The sequence below is a fragment of the Tupaia chinensis genome, unplaced genomic scaffold (assembly GCF_000334495.1).
Source record: "Tupaia chinensis unplaced genomic scaffold, TupChi_1.0 Scaffold142652_1, whole genome shotgun sequence".
NCBI lineage: Eukaryota > Metazoa > Chordata > Mammalia > Scandentia > Tupaiidae > Tupaia > Tupaia belangeri.
In genome coordinates, this window is record NW_006202498.1 from 322,251 (window position 1) to 342,809 (window position 20,559).

The 20,559-nt window shown below is 35.9% G+C and overlaps 1 protein-coding gene across 3 annotated transcripts in view; it reads right to left on the bottom strand.

The window, feature by feature from the left end:
• Positions 1-14,855, bottom strand: part of LOC102502487 (UDP-glucuronosyltransferase 2A1) — a 51,439-nt gene extending 36,584 nt beyond the window's left edge. Inside the window, exons 1-2 of one of the 3 annotated variants that reach the window (XM_006163583.3) lie at positions 14,125-14,855; positions 1,933-2,562 (exon numbers count right to left, since the gene is read on the bottom strand). In XM_006163583.3, coding sequence (XP_006163645.1) covers positions 1,933-2,562; positions 14,125-14,839 — 1,345 coding nt within the window. In that variant the 5' untranslated portion in view covers positions 14,840-14,855. Of the gene's footprint in view, positions 1-1,932; positions 2,675-14,124 lie in introns of those variants that run through there. The other 2 variants (XM_006163586.3, XM_006163584.3) reach the window with 2 other exon arrangements.
• Between the last annotated feature and the right edge of the window lie 5,704 nt (positions 14,856-20,559).

Sequence of the window (20,559 nt, forward strand, 5' to 3'; positions counted from 1 at the left end):
TCTCCCCTGGGGAGTGATTTTCACTTCCTGTCTCTGTCTCTCTCTGTCTTTCTGGCAAGTACACATGCCATATAGCAAAAAAAAACTCTAAAAAAAATAAAGAAAGAAGTTGAAATACCTATATTGTATAGTATTCAACAACTCGGTTTTGTTTTTTCGGTCACCCCCTTTAGAGAAAAGTAATGGAATTTCTGCCATGTTGGTTATTATTTTTTTTCCCCTTGTTGATCTTCCAATTCTTCCATACCAACAAATGAAAAAAAAAAAAATAGGACAATACAAATATGTAAGCGAGAAGTTGAAGAGTCAGATTTAGTTTGTCTCTGACTCTTGGAACATTTTCTTAGGGTGAATTGTCTATATCTGTGGAGATAGTATATAAACAAGATAATTGTTTATTGAACAATGAGAGAGAAGATCAGGTTGTACTTATATAAAAATGTTTGCTTGTTTTATATTTAAAATTGAAAAGAATTCTTATTGCTCCAGGAATTACACTATTGATTATTTAAACATTAGGCAGTGTGGTAATTAAGGCACTGGAATTCCACACAGCCAACTGTGATTCAAATCCTGGACTTAGTGGCTTGTTTTCCCTCTGTCTCTCTCTGGTTAAAATAATAATAATAATAATAATAAAATTTTTAAAAACTTCATACAAAATACATATTGTGAAAAACCATAGATTTCAACACTTTTATAGATTTCAACACTTTTTATACAAAAATGTGAGAGAGTTTGCTCTGTCTCGCTCATTGTTTCCTAAACAGAAAAACGGCAGGTATTCATTGGTATTCAGTAAATGCTTGTTACACAAAGAAAACAAGAGAGAAGGGAAAAAGGAAGGAAGGCAGGCCAAAAGGACAGTACTTTGCACAATACCTTTGTAAGAAAATACCATAGGTTGCATCAACTTGTTCATTTCTGCTATTAATTAATGCCCCTGGGTGCCATGGATAAATCTAGAGGGAAAACAATTTAGGAGAGAACGAAACAGAAAAATAAAGGAAGGCAAGCTCATGAGAAAAGAAAGAGAAGTAATATAAACAACCAACCAGAACTGGCCTTGACAGTTTGCATTATTTCATTGATCCTTACAAGAAATTCTCCTCACAAGGAAACTTGACACTTGCCAAAGGATCAAAAGAATTGGGTTGAGATATAGTGCTAGCCTAATCAGCCAGAGAAGCTTAAGAACAGAGAGACAGTGAGAAGTAAGGTAGGGTTTAAACTCTTGCTTTCTAATGCCTAATTCTATGTTTTTTAAAAAAAGTTTTTGCGAACAAATAAAAATGATGAAGAATGAAGAAGGGAAAGTAAATTATGTGTCAGCTAAAAATATTTGCCAGGGAATATTTTTAGAAGGGTCATAATTTATCCTAGTAAAGGTAACTTTGTTTATATTTGAAGATTGACTTATACATTGAAAAGCTGTTACCCAAATGCGTACGAGGTTATTTGTATTTAGAAAAAAGCGTACATATCAATAACACTATTTTTTTTTTAGGTATTTACTCAAGGACAATAATCAAGAAATTATACAAAGGGACTAGTAGTTAGCATAATGGCTATGTCGCTGAACTCCCATGTAGCCAACTGCAGTTCGAGTCCCAGACCTGGTGGCTTAAACTCATGCTGGGCACGTGTGCATGTGTGCCAAAGATCCTGAGAGAAGAATGGAGGAGAAGGGATTGCAGTGTGGCCATTCCCCCTGGGGGGTGATTTCTCATTTTTAATCTCTATCTCTGTCTTTCTGGTGAGCACATGCGCCCTATAGCAAAAACCTCTAAAAAAAACAAAAAGAAATTATACAGAGACATACTAATTACATTTACTTCAGCTTGGTCTGTGCAATAGGACAGAAACCTTCATGGTACGAATTACTTAGAACAAAGGTGGCGTCATTAATAAAAGAAACTTTTAGAGACTTACCTAGAACTTTGCTGTAGTATGAATCCCATTCTCCCCAGTAGGATTGGAATATATAGTCTTGCAGAGGATAAGAGATGGTATTTTTCACCCTTTCACCAAAGGTCATCTGGTCAGTGAGCTCTGACAAGGCTGCAGGTACGTAGGCAACTGGTGCTGGGATTTGTCCACAGTGTCTCTCCACAGTTGAGGCTGGAGAGAACCTCAACGTATACACAAAAGGGATTCCTAATTTTACAGCCACCAGGTCACCACAGATTGTTACTGGGTCTGCTACCAACACGTCAAAACTAGCTTTCTGAAGTTTTGCCATTAACTTGGGGTTGTTTAATATGCCATCACAGATTTGTACATTAATTCGAAAGAAAGTTTCCAGGAGTTTTCCTAGTTCTTTGTAGAAAGTCCATAGTGTCAGAGGAGTTGGTCTATGGTCTATCCATAGCATTATCATATGTTCAATTAAGGAATCTATATGGCTCTTCTTATAAGAAACAGGTATCTCTTCAAAATTCACAGTAGAATCAGGAGTGGAATTGATGAATAAAGTTGCTGATGAAGCCAGTACAGTCACATTGTGATTTCTTTGAATCAACTCTTCTAAAATGCTCTTAATGTTTAACCAGTGGCTACCATCTGTAGGCCAAATTAGCACATTCCCACTTAAAACAATTTCCGTCAGAGTCCAGTTAAAAACCAGCAGCTGGACAAACTTCTTACGCATGGTGATATCCACTATGGAAAACATCCTACTGTAGATCTTTTAAAATAAAAAGAAACCCTCAAAGTACATTCAGGTAGACTTTCTTTTCAAATAAAATCATATTTAATGTGTTACTTACATTCATTCATAGGTCAAATGGTGTGTGATTGAAAGGGAAATAATATCATCCAAGTTCTTTTATATATTAGCATGATTATTTCAACAACAGAAATAAAATCTGGTCCTATTTTAGAGAAAAAGAAGCGGGGACGTAATAAACCTACTATCTGTTTACTCTTTGATAACTATAAAATATGTCTTTGATATGTCTTTTCCAAAGGTAGGTGAACAGAAAAATAATTCTTTTCCAGCCACGTTGTCAAAACTTATAGTACTTTCAGGTAAAGCACTTATAGTATTTTTAGTAAAGACATCTTTACACATTTTGTCTTAATTCAGTTCTTTTACAATCTTGTAAGGCAGAAGTTTCTTTTACTTTATGGATAATGAAAAAAAAAAATTCCACTGCATAACCAAAAGTGTTTGACAAAGTAATACTACTGAGATTATGAACGTAACATTGGATTCCTTTCTGGTTTCCAATGGTATTTTACCACACTTTGTAAGCTTTAGAAACTCTGACGATGCCCAAGGACCAACACTATCATCACTTCCTTGTGGATGATATTAGAAAGAAAAATTTTAAAAAGCAAACTCCATTTAGAAATTTGCTCCAACATTTCAAAATCTTTTAGATTAACTTGCTTACAGAGAACATTACTACACATTTCATAGAGGATAGTTTCTTCTCTCGTAAAGCAAAGTGATCATTGTCTTCCTTGCCTTTCTTATAAAGAAATAACTCATTTTCTTCCTTCCATATGGTGTCTTCATACATCAGACAAGAAGATGAGGTCTTCACCCTTAGGAACCACAGGCTTTTATCATTGGAGTTGTGTAGTTAATTAAATTCAGTGGTCACATTTTGAATAGGTTCCTATTCAACATTTTTCCTTTTATGATCTGTGACCCTGGGGAGTTATACCCTCTGAGCTTCAGTTTTGTCAAATATAAATGAGGGATAAATAATGGTGCTAATGTTTTATATTACTTTGTAGGTTAGCAATAATATCTGCAAAGATGCTTTGCAAAGAGATTCAGATCACTGTACTAATATTGTACATTGTACATTGTACTAATACTAGAAGTTTAATCATTTGCCTAAAGATTGAGCAGTAAATCAGTAGGTTAGCTACACAATGACTGGCTGGACATGAATAGAGTGGTATTAGATGGGATTCTTCGTGGGTCCAAATCTGAACAAGAGCAACTATATAATGAAGCCATTTTAAAAGCATTAGAAGGTGACATTAAAATGAAAAATAAATTGACTGATAGAATGGAAGTCAGATATTAAGAATAGAAATTAAGCTGTGAATTTTCTCGTTACATTCTGTTGCTCTGGAATTGTTTAAGTTTAGGGGGTTTTTTGCATTAAAAAAGGACCAGGAGAAAAAGGGGAGAGAGAGAGAGGCAATGTTTTCAGAATTACTGTATTTGAATCCTTTCAAGAGTTAGCCTGAATTTGAATATAGCGGCAGTATCTTTTTTTTTTTTTATTTTGAGAGGTTTTCGCTATAGGGCGCATGCGCGCGCCAGACAGAGAGAGAGAGAGAGAGAGAGAGAGAGAGAGAAATAGAGACAGAAAGCGAGAAATCACCCCCCAGGGGGGATGGTCACGCCGCAATCCCTTCTCCTCCATTCTCCTCTCGGGATCTCGGGCACGCATGCACACGCACCCGGCGTGAGTTCTAAGCCACCGGGTCCAGGACTCGAACCTCAGTCGACTACGTGGGAGTCCAGCGACATAGCCATTATGCCAACTGCTGGTTCCCAGTGGCAGTATCTTTAAAATTAATTAGCTATTTTGTGCTATTGAGATACACAATTAAATGTGAATAAGAAATCATAAAATAAAATTTAAAAATGAATTAAATTTTGCAATAAAACAGAAGAGATTAAATACACTGATCCTGATGACCATTAAAAGAGGCCTAGTGAAGGGAATTTTAGATAACATCTTCACAAAGAAATCCATTGCTGTTGTGATCTCCCAGTAAAAAGGAAAGAAAGCAAAAGAATATAAGTATCCAATGATCAACGTCCATGCCAGTACAATATGATACGTATTTACAGATTACTCACTAATAGCTAAAATAGTCCTTAAACACTTATAAAAGCTTATTTCAAAATCTCAAATGTGTGTAAGGGTAAATTATCCCCAATTTTTTTTGAAATGGACGATTTCAAAAAGTAAATTTATCACTGTTAAGTTGTCTCTGTAGAGCAATCAAAATAATTACCAAATTTAGTGAAGAACAATAGGTAATATAATCATTAATAGCTGATATATATGCACACTATAGTGTAGCATTCAATGTCAAGGAAGATAAATATGGCTATGTCCTTGATTTGTTTATTGGAAACTATCTGCTGACTTTAAAAAGACCAGTAGTCTTCATACTACTTTAGGAACATGTATTGAGATTCTCTAATAGTGTGAAAATTTTAGCTTTGGATCATTGCTTCAGTTTTGAGTTCCTTGACCAGCATTTGATGAATTCTTTGTATGCTCACGTTTACTGACTTTCAATTTTTCCCTTTGTTTCACTATGTTGAAATGGTACCTTCTAATGCTTTCTTTTTAGCCAGAGCCTGATATCAAGATGATTCACCACTTTCTAGATGCAACTTTAGGCAAATTAGTCAGTCTCCTCATTTTCAAAATGGTGAGAATAATACGGGACCAGCAGTTAATGTAATGGCTATGTCACTGAACTCCCATGTAGTTGACCGTGGTTCGAGTCCCGGACCCAGTGGCTTAAACTCAATCCAGGCGCGTGTGCATGCATGCCCAAGATCCCGAGAGGAGAATGGAGGAGAAGGGATTGTAGTGTGGCCATCCTCCCTGGGGGGTGATTTCTCACTTTCTGTCTCTCTCTTTCTGGCAAGTGTATGCGCCCTCTAGCAAAAACCACTCCAAAAAAAAAAAAATGGTGAGAATAATTGCACCTATTTCCCATTGTTGTTGAGGACTAAGTGAAATAATGTTTGTAAGTCATTCAAAACATTATCTGTGCTCCGTAAACATGAGCTACAGAAGGGAGATAACTTTAACTTTTAAAATGATCAGACTAATCATATCACCTCAACATACCTCCTCTCTTTCTCTTCTTACAAAGGCATAACAGGGAACCTGGCCTTTGCTATGGACTTTCCAAACACTGAAAGTTCTCCTATCATCATGCTCAGTCTTGAAGCACATAAAAAATGATATGTTATTAACAATACACTGTCACCAAAATACACAAGTGATGTACTTTAAGAAATATATACTCAAGTGGTGTACTGTCAAAAATATAATGCTCAAGATTATACCCATAAAAATGATAACATCTATCCACTTAATTTTGATACCCTTTCATAAGTAAAAACAAACAAACAAATAAAAGATAAGGGAAAGTTATCACTGGGAACTTTAAATATCCCACTACAAGTTCCATCTCTGATATAATGCCTATGACTGTTAATCCCACAGTGGGTTTTGAATGATTCTAACCAATAAAGATTAATTAAAGTAAAGTAAAATTAGAAGAAAGAAAGGAAACAAAGAGGAAAGTAAAGGAAAGGTTAGGAAGAAAGCGACATAAGAAAAAATAGGGGAGACCCAAATAGAAATGTATTACACTTCAAAGAAAGAACTCTAATACAGTTTTTTATCTTTTAAAAAATCCTACTGGAAATCAAAGACCATGAAAATGTACACACTCAAACATGTTTCATTTCTTAATTATTCATGAACTACTTAGTCCTGCTCAGTGAGTAGTACTTCGTTCACACAAATATCTTGATAGTATGGTCATTGTTTTCAAAGGTCTATTATTTTTCCTATTTAAGTCATTTGCAAACTAGTCTATTATTACTTAAATGGCATTAGTTATTAGAGATTATTTACCTAATTATTCATATATAATCACAGGATATTACAGATTTACATCTATTCTATACTAAACTAATATATAAAGATTATTTCCTCAAAACCTACTTGTTTTTATAGTGGTCAAAAGCTAAAACTCTGTTAGTAATAATATGTAATGCTTATGGATTATAAATATTTTTATTGTCATAAAAATATGGCATTATTCTTTACTTAAATGCTTCCACAATGTGGTGACTTCTTGTTGTTACTATGAAAATAAAATAAAATTTACCTGGCTCAATTTTAAATAAACATATTTGAAATTGGCAGAAGCCTTTTCTTACTGTCAGTGAGAGGTTGTTTATGAAGCTCTGTTAGAGCCAGAAAGATATCCTCAGACAACCTACCCCAGACAGCAGTCACATGGAGACCTATGCCTTTAGGGAGAGTAAGTTACCTAGTGAAAACGTGGCCTGATTAAACTCTAGTTAGCAAATTAGAAAAGCTAAATATTTTAAAAAGGAATCCAAGGAAGTTTAATCCTAAAGTATTCTGAATAAGTGGTACATTTCCAACTGAAATTTAAAAAACAGAAAAAAAAATTCTAGGAATAGAAAATATGGCATAGAAGCTTTGGTTCACACCAAACTGAAAGATTTCAGTTTGAATATTTTCTCAACCCAATGGCTATATGATTTTATTTTAATAGGCTTGATATTTCTAAGCCTCAATATTCTCATTTGTGGTGATAGTTTTTCCCCTTGCAATGAACTATAACAAGTTCATTTCAAGGATTTAGAGAGGAAATATATATGAAACACTTAAAACAATGTAAAGTGCATAGAAAGAGATCAATAATTGCTAGCTGGTATCGCTATGACGACATTCACAAATTTGAGCCAAACTCGTGATTTGAAATAAAATAAGCAATTTTGAAATGATAATATCCTATATCTAGCAATTAGAAGAGATTAAGGACTCACTTGGAGCTTACTGCCTTCCACTGAAGAGAAATAACCTTACTGAAAACGGGTCTATTAATTTACTCAGGTGTGACAGTTTGAGACCGGAGTGGAAATGGAATCATAGCAATGCCTTTGATTAGAGCATTTAAGCAAAAGCCGGAGATACATTCAAAGTACAGTTTGAAAAGAATTTCTTTTTATAGGTCCATTCCATTTATCATTCTCATTTAACACTCTACACCTATAAAGTCTTATACAAAAAAGGAGTTTTTCTTCATGTCAATACTTTCACTTCTTACCTCGTCTTTCGAATATGAACATTCATGTCCCTGGCGTCAATAAGAATATTATGTTTTAGGAAGCACAACTTAAATAGTCATTCTAAGTCATAAGAGTATAATTCGATTAGAAAGGTGATATATTAAAATAAGAGAGTGAGAACATCTTTATATGTCTTTATTACATTCCCATGAATAAATTGTTAAGAAAGATTAGTCTTGTATATTAAGACTGAGAATAGTGGTTTTTTTTTTACCAGCATTAACTTACAAGCAAAATACAATGGAACTTGTGATTCTCAGATAGCCAGCCTAGTGCAGATTAACTGCTGAATAACCTCACGAATATGAATAATGTACATATTATTCAAGAGATATTTTTATTCCAAGGTTAAGGATGAGTAGTTGATGAAAACAAGTCACGGGATAAAAGGTAAACACATGTTATGACCAAGGAACTCTCATATACTATCTTCTCTTACATTAATTTCGATGTTGTACATAATCAGATGTCACTATTAATCTACTTCATGCACGAGGATGTGAAAGATCTTTTTTGCAATCACTATAGTTTTTATTTATTTTTTTGAAAGTTTTTTTGCTATAGGGCGTGTGCACTTGCCAGAAAGACAGAGAGAGACAGAGAGACAGAAAGTGAGAAACAACCCTGAGGGAGGATGGCTGCACCACAATCCCTTCTTTTTCATTCTCCTCTCAGGATCTTGAGCACGCACGCACACGTGCCCGGCATGTGTTTAAGCCACCAGGTCTAGGATGTGAACTGTGGTCAACTACATGGGAGTTCAGCGACATAGCCATTATGCCAACTGCTGGTCCCATAGCTTTATTATTTCATAAAATGTTCATGTCTTCTTCTTCATTTTAATTCAGATTCAGTGGTTGCCCTACTGATAATTGTCCATTTATATTTGTGTTCGGAGGGACACCTACAGGTTTATCTACAATATAATCATTGTAGTTATGCTTGTTTTCTGTGAATCACAAAACTAGGATTTCCTTTACATCTCAGTGGAAAAACATCTGCTTTTGAATTTTGGAGCACCTAGTTTGAAAATTTTGAGAAACATATCTAGAGGAGGATGCTGACTTTTGCTGATTATCAGTGTTACAACTGGCTTACCAGCTTTGGATAGTCATCCACCTTTTATATCTCATGCTCTCATCCACGTACTAACCTGAGTATATTTATCTTGATTGACGTCAATCAATTTTATACTTATTTTAGAATGAAAGTTTATAGAAAACATGTTAGTGTGTCAATAGCTATTACCTCATAGAATCTCAAATGTTCTCTTTCCAGTGCTCACACAAACCATCGTTTTGTACATTGCATTTCACCAGCATTAAATAATTTTTTTAAATTTTTTTTTTATGGAAAGGTTTTTTCATTATAGGGCGTGTGCGCTCGCCAGACAGACAGAGAGAGACATAGAGACAGAAAGCGAGAAACGGGATCTTGGGCACACACGCACACGCGCCCGGCGTGAGTTTTAAGCCACCGGGTCCGGGACGCGAACTGCAGTCGACTACGTGGGAGTCCAGCGACATAGCCATTACACTAATTGCTGGTTCCCACCAGCATTAAATAATTTTTAATGGCATTTAAGAATTTCATTCATGGGGCCAGAAGATGGTGAAGCAGTTATGCCACTGGACTCCCATATAGCCAGCCACAGTTTGAGTCTTGGACCTGGTGGCTTGAAAATCACGTCAGGCATGCATGTGTGTTAGCCAAGATCCAGGGAGGAGACTGTAGGAAAAGGGATTTCTGTATGGCCATCCCCCCTGGGGGCTAATTTCTGACTTTCTATCTCTTTATCTCACTATATTGCTCTTCCACCAGCAAATGTGCCCTATGGCAAAAACCTAAAGTAAAGAAGGGGGACTGTCTTCCCAACCCCACCGGTCTGCTTTTGAATCCATCCTGTAGACCACACTTACCCTTTTCTTCAGAAAACCCCTTTCCAGTGAATTTCATTCACTAGCTTGTAAATATCTCTAGCCTCACTTAGCAGACAACATTGCAATCTCTCAAGTTTTTTTTATATAATAATGTTCAGTTTTTCCAGTATTCTTTGAATCTTGGCTTTCTTATTTTGTTAAGAAGAGTAAAAGCATCATGATCAATTTGTTGATACTGATGATGTTAAAGTCTCAAAACTTAATTAAGATCAATGAAGTGCAACTTTTTGAATGTGGAATGTATTCTACCTTTATCTGGTTATTGTTGACTTTGAGTGAGTTTTTACCGTGAAATCCTAGTAAAATATGGGATTTTCAGACATAGCATTTAAACCTACGTGCAAATTATGAAACATAACCATGTATTATAAAGTAACTTTTGCTTCCTGAAAAAATAATCATTTTTATAACACATAAGTCCATTGCTTGACTTGAAATTGATTGTCGACAGTTTCAGGAATATGTTATGTATGAAAGCAGAATAAATGGCAATTGGCATGTAATAGGAAACCAGAAAACTTGGAAACAGAGTCACCGGAGACACAGAACAATATATACCATCCTTATGGAGCTCCTTAAGTAAATGACACTTACATTTCTAACCCATGCATTCCTCTGAGATCTCATTGCATGTAACCAGCTGCTTACTGAAATTCAGCAAATCTTCCCCAAAGTACCATATACATAATGAATCCAAAGTTGATTACTTTTACTTACAAATTTTCTCTCCTATATTCACTATCAGTTGACTTCTCCTATATTCACCCTCAGTTGTACCACTTGTCACTCACTAAAAGTCAGAAATCTGGAAAGATTTTAATCTCTTCTTCGTTTTTTAAAAGTTCTTTCTTTTTTTGAGAATGAGAAAGAGAGAGAGAGAGATAAGTGCCTTAAGCAGGGTCTCACACAGTGATGCTATTCCCTACCCTCCAAGCTCCTCAGGCCACCCAGAATCCTGGACATGTGTGCCCGGCATGTATAGATCGACCTGGGAACTGAATCTGTGATCTTCCATTTGGATCTGGCATTGCTTGAGCAGTATGTTACCAGTGCACAATCTAGCTGGTTCACTTCCCTAGCTTTCATAGTCCTCACCAAGCAGCCGTGTGTTTACATTGATTTCACCCAGTAAACAACTACCTTTAATTGAATAGATTACTCTCAGAGCCATAGTTCTAAAATCCTTTCGTAGGTGAACTACTTTGGTCCTTCCAGCAGCTCTGTTGGAAATCAGATGAAATGAAATGCAGGTGAAAGAGATGGAATTACTTTTTCATGTCCACATACTAGTAAGTGAAAATTGAGTATTAAGTCTGTTCTCCTAATGGTGTTACCACATAGTATCATGCTGCATCATCTTTTCCCCCATTTATAAGCTACTTCCTTGGAGCATTTTTGCCACATTTTTTCCCAGAGTCATGCAGCAATCTAGTCTCACCTCCCCCCACTCTACACTCTAGCTCTACATCTGTTCTGGTTGTTTTGTATTTGTTTTAGTTTGTGATAAAACTTGCCAAGGCCAGATGGTGGTACAGCTGTAATGCACTGGATTCATATAGGAAAGGTCCTGATTTCCCATCCCCAGATCTCCCTGAGCACATCCACCATCCAGGCCGACTGCGACTTGGCGTGGAGCACAGGGTAACGACACCGTTTGGAGTTCCTTTCTCTCTCTCTCTCTCTCTCTCTCTCTCTCTCTTGTGGAAGAAATCAAAAGGTAAACTTTTAAAAAAATCAAAATATTAAAAAATACATAAAACTTACCATCTTAGCCATTTCTTAAAAAGCTAATTTATTTTTTTCTTCCCTGAGATACAGAGAGGGAGAGAGAGAGAGACAGGCACCTCCAATAGTCTTCAACCCAAGATCCACTCCTAGACTCGCAGTCCACATCACAGGTACCTGGGCATGTACCTGGTGTGCATAGGAAGGCCTTGGGATGTGACTCCAGGACTTTCCTACGTGAACCCAGCAACACCACCAACTGGCCTCCTGCCCAAGTGTTTTAGAAAATACACAAATATATTTGTAATACATCTCTTTTCACTGTTCCCAACTGTTTGTTAGATAAAAAATGAAGTCCTTAGCATGACATATAAGAGACATTGAAAACATTTATTATATTAATTTATTCATTTGCACAATCCTGACATCATCAGCATTTTTTCTGTGTGTCCTTACCCTACACTTTGATTTTGGAAATACTAAATTATTAGCAATACTCAGCACACCTGTGTTATTTCAGGTCTCCAAATTTAGGTACATTGTCTTCCTCATCATACTTAATTCACAAGAAAGCTCATATTTGCTGTTTAAAATTTTCCTTATGTAACAACCACCCTTCCTGTTTGTTACATAATGCCTATTTCCTCCAGGCTATCTCCATATGTTGGCCATATTTCTATTTCCTGCAAAAATTATACAGAAATATTCTTTTTCTTGTCTGACTTTTCTGCGTTACTGTAAAAATCTTTAAAGCCAGGGATTTCATCTTCTTCTTTATGGTAACCTCCCTACCTAAAAGAATTTCCTAAGTGATAGGAAATCTATAATTAGTAAAGATAAATAATACAATTCAAAAATATGGGAAGTGAACAAAGGCTATTTGACTTTTAAACTATTATGTACATAGACATATCAATGTGTCGGTATAGATTTTTTTTTTTGAGAGATTTTCACTGTAGGGCGCGTGCGCTCGCCAGACAGACAGAGAGAGACATAGAGACAGAAAGCGAGAAATCACCCCCCAGGGGGGATGGTCACGCCGCAATTCCTTCTCCTCCATTCTCCTCTCGGGATCTTGGGCACGCACGCACACGCGCCCGGCGTGAGTTTTTTAAGCCACCGGGTCCGGGACACGAACCGCGGTCGACTACGTGGGAATCCAGCGACATAACCATTACGCTAACTGCTGGTTCCCTTGGTATAGATTTTTTATGCTAATAGCTATTGATTATACTTTACTCAATCATTTAAACATTATATCACCCTTAAGCAATTTAAATAAGCATAACATGGGTAACTCATCATGATCATTTCTCAATTCATACCTTACAAGTAAAGGTGATAAACACTTAAAGGCTTTTTTGCTTTTTTTTTGGCTTAATCTTTATTAAGTAATAATCAGAGACTATCCATATATATGTAAGTTCTTAAACACACACACACACACACACACACACACACACACACACACACATGTCTATATTAATAATGGGCTTGCTGGATCAACCCCACAACCTAGTGGTTAAGGAAGATGGGTCCCACATGGCTGACTGCTGCTCAAATTCTAGCCCTAGGGGACCGGCAATTAGTGTTAATGGCTATGTCACTGAACTAACATGTAGTCCACCGCGGTTCAAGTCCTGGACCCTGTGACTTAAACTCACGCTGGGCACGTGTGCATGCCCAAGATCCCAAGGGGAGACTGGAGGAGAAGGGACTGCAGCATATGGTCATTCCTTCTGGGGTGTGATTTCGCGCTTTCTGTCTCTCTCTCTCAGTCTTTCTGGCGCGCACATGTGCCCTATAGCAAAAACCTCTCCAAAACACAAAAAAATGCTAGCCCTGGTAGTTTGAAAAACATACCAGGCACTAGAGTATGCATGTCCAAATCCTGACAAAATGAAGAAATGAGGAAGAGATTGTGGTTGACCACTCATCATTAATGAATTTTCTGTCTCTCTCTCTCTCTGAAGAGCATATACACTCTTTGGAAATTAATAATGATGATGATGGGCTTGTAGAAAATTTAATCTCTTTCAGTTTCCTCCACATTAAACTGTGTAGGAAATTTCTATTTTCAAAGTAATATATAGATGAAATGAGAACCAGTATTATTTTTCAACTGAAGTATTTGCCACTGCACTTTATTCATAAAAGACTTCATTGATATCTTCAAAGTCACTTTTCTATTTTAACAAAATTAGAAGACATCTGGGGCTTGCAGGTGGCATGGGGGTTAAGGGCACTGGACTCCCACATAGCTGACTGTGGTTCAAGTCCCAGATATGGAGGCTCACTCTTTCTCTCTTGTTCGGTCCCTCTCTGGTCAAAGTAAAATAAATAAATTTTTAAAAATGAATGAAGTTAAATGAAATAATTCCTTTTAAAAAGAGAAGACAGCACACTCTATTTCTGAAATAAAATATCATTTATCATTCTTCCCGTGATATCCTTCCTGTGATTGTGTGACACAACAGAAAAGTAATACACAAGGGTATTACATGACAGTTGGCACAAAGTTCTGTTTGTTCACATTTAAATAATAGAATAAAAATTGTTACATACCTAAAGCTTGACTATAGTAGGAATCCCATGACTTCCAAAGAGTTTCAAACATGTGATCTTGTAGATGATAGGAGATAAAATTTCTTACTCTGTCAGCAAAAGACATCTGGTCGGTGAGCTCTGATAAAATAGCAGGAACATAGGAAGGAGGAAACGGAACCTTCCCACAGTGCTTTTCCACTGTTGAGGCTGGAGAAAACCTTAAGGAGTACATGAATGGAATTCCCAGTTTTAAAGCTATTATGTCACCACAAGGAAATACTGGATCTGATACCAGGACCTCAAACTCATCTTTCTTCAGTTTTTCCAGCAGCTTTTGGTTTTTAAGGACACCATCACAAATCTCTCTGCACACCATGTGGAAGTCCTCGATGACTTTGGCCATCTCCTGATAGAATCTCCAAATGGTTGAAGGAGATGGTCTGTTTTCCAGCCATGTCAGAACAAAGTCTTTGATAACGCCTTCTATTCTTTCCTTGCCAAAGGGTACATTATATATTTCAAATGTCAGAGATGGGTTAACGGTTGGCGCGATGAATAGTGCACCCGAGTAAAGTAGAACCGTCACATTATGGTCTTTTTTAATCAGCTCATCGATAATGATCTTAACGTTTAGCCAGTGACTACCTTCCATTGGCCAAATAAGCACTTTTCCACCAAGAGCATTTCCGAGAAGACTTAGCTGAAGAGACAACAGTAGAATGTTGTTTAACATAATGTGGCTTGATGCAGACGGCTAGGTAAGATGGGAAACGAATGATCTCTGTTTTTCAAACAAAAAGGAATAACAAAAATATTTCTTAGTGTTGATGGAAGGCATTGATTCCCTTAAGATCACTATATCAGATGTTAGTCATACTAGCTTTACATTTTAGGGTCATTACAGGTTTAGTGTGATATGTCTTATCTCTTAACCTATTGCATGTGGCTATAGTTCATGCTCTCTGATCCTTCTCTTGAACCTGGTCCTTCAACTTTTTCTTTGTATCTTACAATTATTTAATTTTTAGCATTAAAGTTATTGAAGCCATTGTCTGTCTCAACTCTACACTCAGGTCTCAGTACTGAAACCTCAGAAAGGATTGGAACTCATTCTGAAATGTAGGCATACCAATGCTACACATTTTTCAATATTTCATACATTTCTATAATTCCACTAATGACAAACATTATTATAATTATTAATATATAAGATTATTATAAAGAATATTTACATGAAGTAAAATGCATATAGCAAACATAATGCTTATTACTATCATAATAATATGTTTAGGAAAATAGTTTATGTTAATAAGTCACTCAGAAAAATATGTAAATCAATTTAGTGTTCATATAATATCTGCAAAAGACCATGGGTAATATTGCTAGTGAATATCTGTTACTTGAAGAGAATTGTTAATTCAGGCAAACCTCCACCAAAAGTGCTCCTCTAAAGCTAGCTACTATGTGTGAACAGCAACTACTTTCAACTAATTTATGTCTAGACTCAATCTTTAATAACTGCTAGCATCTACTAAGTACTTGCTACACGTCAGATATTGTATAAAGTGTTTTACATATGTTAGTTTTATTTATTTCTGACTTAAGATCCAACTGGGAGGTGGCAACAGGTGGCCTGGTGGTTAAGATGCTGGACTCCCACATGGATGACCTCGGTGCAAGTGCCCGACCTGGTGGCTTGACCTTGGGCATGTGTGTGTTTATGCTCAAAATCTCAGGAGGAGAATGAAGAAAGGATTACAATTGCCATGTGGCTGTCCCCTCTGGTGGGTGATTTCTCACTTTCCCTCTCACTGTCTCTGGCAAGCACATGCACCTTATAATTAAAAAAATCCAATTTTTAGTTACTATAATTATCCCAGTATCAAAAGAGAAGAAATTAACTGCCTGAACAGGTTGAGTAAATTGCAAAATTCATACAGCAAAATTTGAAAGGAATTGGTGGTAACAATTTTAAGGGTCTCTGGCTCCCTGAGCCTATTATAATAATGACTAAGCTAGATAACCATGTCAGAGTATATCATGCCCCTTTACAACTAAGCAATCTATGCAGTCTTCAGCAAATTCATGAGGAAAATGCCTATTAAGAAAAAAATAGAGATTTCACAGAGCTTTTGCATCAAAATAACTTATACTTTAATTCCATTTTTCCACAAACTTTTTGAAATACCCTTTATGAACCACAGAATAAAAAACTGTGTAACACAATATAAAACTGTGCAACATACAGTAGATAATATAAGATCAAGACATCCAAGTAAAATGGTCTCTGAAAATTGCTCACTTGTACGCGTGTGTCTGTGACTAAGCAGAGATGACTCGTTTTGTGTTATTAAATCTGTTGAAACTGAAAGTTCTATACTTTTTAGAGGTGTCTAAAATGGTTTCTTCTTATCTATCACAATAATCTGTAGTGAAACATTGTTTCATTAAAAGTTACTAACTTTTGCAGTATACTGTTACAAGTTTAGCACAGTGATCCTACAACTCCTGTGGAGGGAGTTTAATTCCAGGCCATGGTGCTAAGATTTTATGCTGTGCACATCATGGTAACAGCTTATAGTTACTTGGCAGAAAATTTTAAAATAGCTTTCATGATCCACTAGGCTGGACGACAGTCATGATTCACTGTTATAATGTTTTTAAAAATATTATTAATTGACAAATACAGTGCCTGGAATAAAAGAGAAGTTTGAAATTGACTATCTTTCTCAGGTAATCCCTCTCCTCCTACCTAGAGAAAATGACACGTGCTCACAGACTAAATTATGCAAGTAAAATGACATAGGTAAAATGTTTTCAGAGTTCTACAGGGTGGATATTGTTTTGGGCTTTCGTGGGGGTTTGGAAAGCGACAGAGAATAGTAAAGTCTTTATGAGCGATGTCATAGTCCATACTTACCTTTGAGTACAGAGTACATTTACCTGTGCGATAAGTGGGGTGTACAAAGGCAATTCATATCATACCACAAATAAACTTTGACATTTCTTTAGAACATCCCAGAAATACAGCGAGTATTAAGAAATTCCTTAAACTATCAAAATTAAATTTTTTATTCATTTGAGTTCTTGAATTTAATTAATTCATTAATCAATTTAAAATCCAATGAAGATATTACATTAACAAGAAAGTTCTAAAGTTATTGTAAAAAAAAATAAGTTTTTGCCAAGACTGAGGTTTCAGATTTATGATGTTAACAATTATGACCTTTATATCTCACTAAGAAGCAAATCTCTCTTTCCAGAAAATTTTTGATACTGACTATAGCAAAGAGTATATTTGTGAAATCTAGTTTAGAGAAAAATCTAACCTATTCAAAAAGAAAATAGCATATGCACATCTTTTTAATTAAGGACGATGATAATAAAGTGTGTACCTTGCTTAGTTGTACAAGAAAGAAGCAGGCATCAGTATTTATATTTCCAAAGTTAATTATTGCTCTTACAACTGAATTTTCTTTAGAGAAACTTTATTTCTTCTTTGTTAATAAATACATTTGAATTTGCATAAGAATTATTTAACATATAAGTTTTAAAATATTGCAATATTAAAAACTGATTAGACCATATTAAGGGAATGAAATATCCACTAAAGGATGACATCCTACATCCTTTTATACATGTGTAATCTTGACGACCATATAGGTCACTCGTGAGCGTCATCTTTGCCTTCGCCATAAATTAGTATAAATCCCAGTTGTTACTTTATATTTCATCTAGTGAAGGACAAATGAATTCCCCACCAGTAGGAACTAGAGGTATGAGATGTACCTTTAAGAAGGCCTCACGCTCACACTTAGACAAAACTCTCCATTTATAGCACAATAATGCAGTTCCCTCAATATTCTGAGGAACAAAATCTGTGGAGGAAAAAAAATAACCTCAAATTATTTTAAAACAGAACTGAAAACTTTTCTGAGGGGAAGAAATAAAACAGAGCAAAAGCTAACCCATGGCTCTGTAATAACTAGTATTTCTTTTAGGAGAAAATATAAAATAAGTCCAAATGTACATTACATATTGATTATCATAAGATTTTCAAATTTCTTACCTGGAGTTTCCAGTAGAAACTTGAATTGCACTAATTTGCCATTGGGAACAAGTTGAACTTAAATCCATGCTCCGTAACAGTAATATGATGAGGAATATCATTTTAAGTGGAGAGAGGATTATCTAGATTTGTTTACACTTAGCATTCCTCACCTACCATTATGAAATAGATTAATCTTTTGTTAAAGGTGTATCCTTATATTGGTTCCCCATTTGTATTGAATTTGCTATCATATCTCTGAAGCCCCTCTCCTACCACCCTCAACGAACTATGTCCAATAATTAATAATCTTCAAGTTATTGAAAGTTGAGAAGCATCAGGCTCATGGCACAGTGGGAACATGATGATTAAGTGATACTGGATCCATATGGACGACCTCAGGTTCAATTCTTCAGTGTGCACATGTCCAGTGCAATCACCCATGATCCTGGCTGGCTGGGAGGACTAGAGGAAGGAGGCATTGTGATGTTGACACTGGAATGGGCAGGGATGCTGGCAAGGCAGAGGACCAGAAGTCATGTCCATGTCTTTCAACACTCAACAAAAGCGAACCTTGAGAGACCAGATTTGATGAATAAGGAGAGGAATTAATATGGTGAAGCCAACACCTAGGAGAAAGCAGAATATAATTAATAATTGTCTCCACTGTACTGGGTGAAATACAGAACTTACAAAGGGAAAGGAGTTAGTGTGAAGTACATCTAAAAGCAAAAGGCAGGTTATTCATTGCCTTGAGACAGGATTACTAGGAGACTTGATAGCACCAGGAGGCAATCACTGCTTGAAGGGCAGTCTTCATTCCAGTCATGCGGATGAAATGACTGGTTTCAGTTCTATAAGGGGCTTGAAGACAAGCCATGATTAACGAGGCAGCAAAAGCAAAATGGAGTCAGTTGAGACAATGCTTGGACTTTTGCTTCAGAGGGAGTGAAGCACTAGGTGTGACTTTGCAATGCTGAACTGATAAAATTTCAGCCACTCATGACAGAGAAGGTTGTGGAAGTCCTCCTCCCCGCACTGTCCCCCCCCCCCACCATGCTTATCCACATATTTTGGTATCTCTAAAGATTCAACAAGGTTACTTATTAGGCTTGATATATTATGAGAGAGGTAAAAGGTTAGGTTCTATAAGACTCACTGTGAAGTGGAAGAAGTTAAAGACTGATTTTCCTATTGTTTAATCTACTGAAAGGACTCCAAAGCTAAGTAAATTATAGTCACTTTAGTTCTCCATGACTTGGTTATAGTATAAGACCCTGTTGAGGTTATTTATCTTTTTCTCTCTGTCTCTTACTCTTTTAAAGAAACATTTTTTTTAAAAAAAAGTTAAGTATGCAAAATTAATATTCTTCAAGTTTATACAAAATAAATTTATTATTTTATTATTAGTTATAAAAATATATTTTAAACATTTCATATTCTTTATTTAGTGGGAGCTTATAATTATAAGAGTGGATGGGGACCAGCAGGTAGCATGGTGGTTAAGGTGCTGGATACTCCCACATGGCTGAGCATGGTTTGAGTCCCAGACCTGGTGACTTGCTTTTTCACTTTTTCTCTTTCTCACCTTCTTGTCAAATTAAAAAAGAAAAAAAAAGAATGAATGAAATGAATGAATAAAAAAATTAAATAAATAATTTTAAAAGAGTGCATTATTTTATTGATTTTTGTCATTAATTCTTTATAAAGGTAGTGATTGGGACCCACTGATGGTTTAATGGTTAAGTCAACTTGGGTGCATGTGTGTGAGTTCCCAAAATCTCAAGAGGAGGCTGGAAGTGAAGGAATTGCTGTGTGGTTATTCCCCCAGGGGGTGATTTCTCACCTTTTATCTCTCTATCTCTCTCTTTCTCTCCAGCAAGTGCATGTACACTTTAGCAAAAATCTCTCTCAAATAAATAAGTAAATAAATAAATAAATAAAATAAAAATAAAAAAGGTAGTGATTTCTATCACTAAATATCTGTCCTTTTTAAAATTTAATTTATTTTTTAAGAGGTTTTTACCTTAGGGCATGTGTGCTTGCCTGAGAGACAGAGACAATAAGAGGGAAAGTGTGAAATTACTCCCCAAGGGGAATGGCCACTCCACAATCTCTTCTTTTCCATTCTCGTCCTGGGGAACTTGGGAACACATGCATACTCACTGGTTTGAGTTTCAAGCCACTGGGACCAGGACTCAAACTGCGGTCAGCCGTGTGGGAGTCCAGCAATATAACTGCTATACCATTTGCTGGCTTCATTCTTTTTTTTTTTTAACTTTATTATTATTATTAAATATATGTTCGAAAGTTACACACTTGCATTATGCAACATCTTTGAAATGAAAATTACGATTATCTGTCTTTGTGCAATCATTTTGATGTAGGAAAAAATAATTTAATGT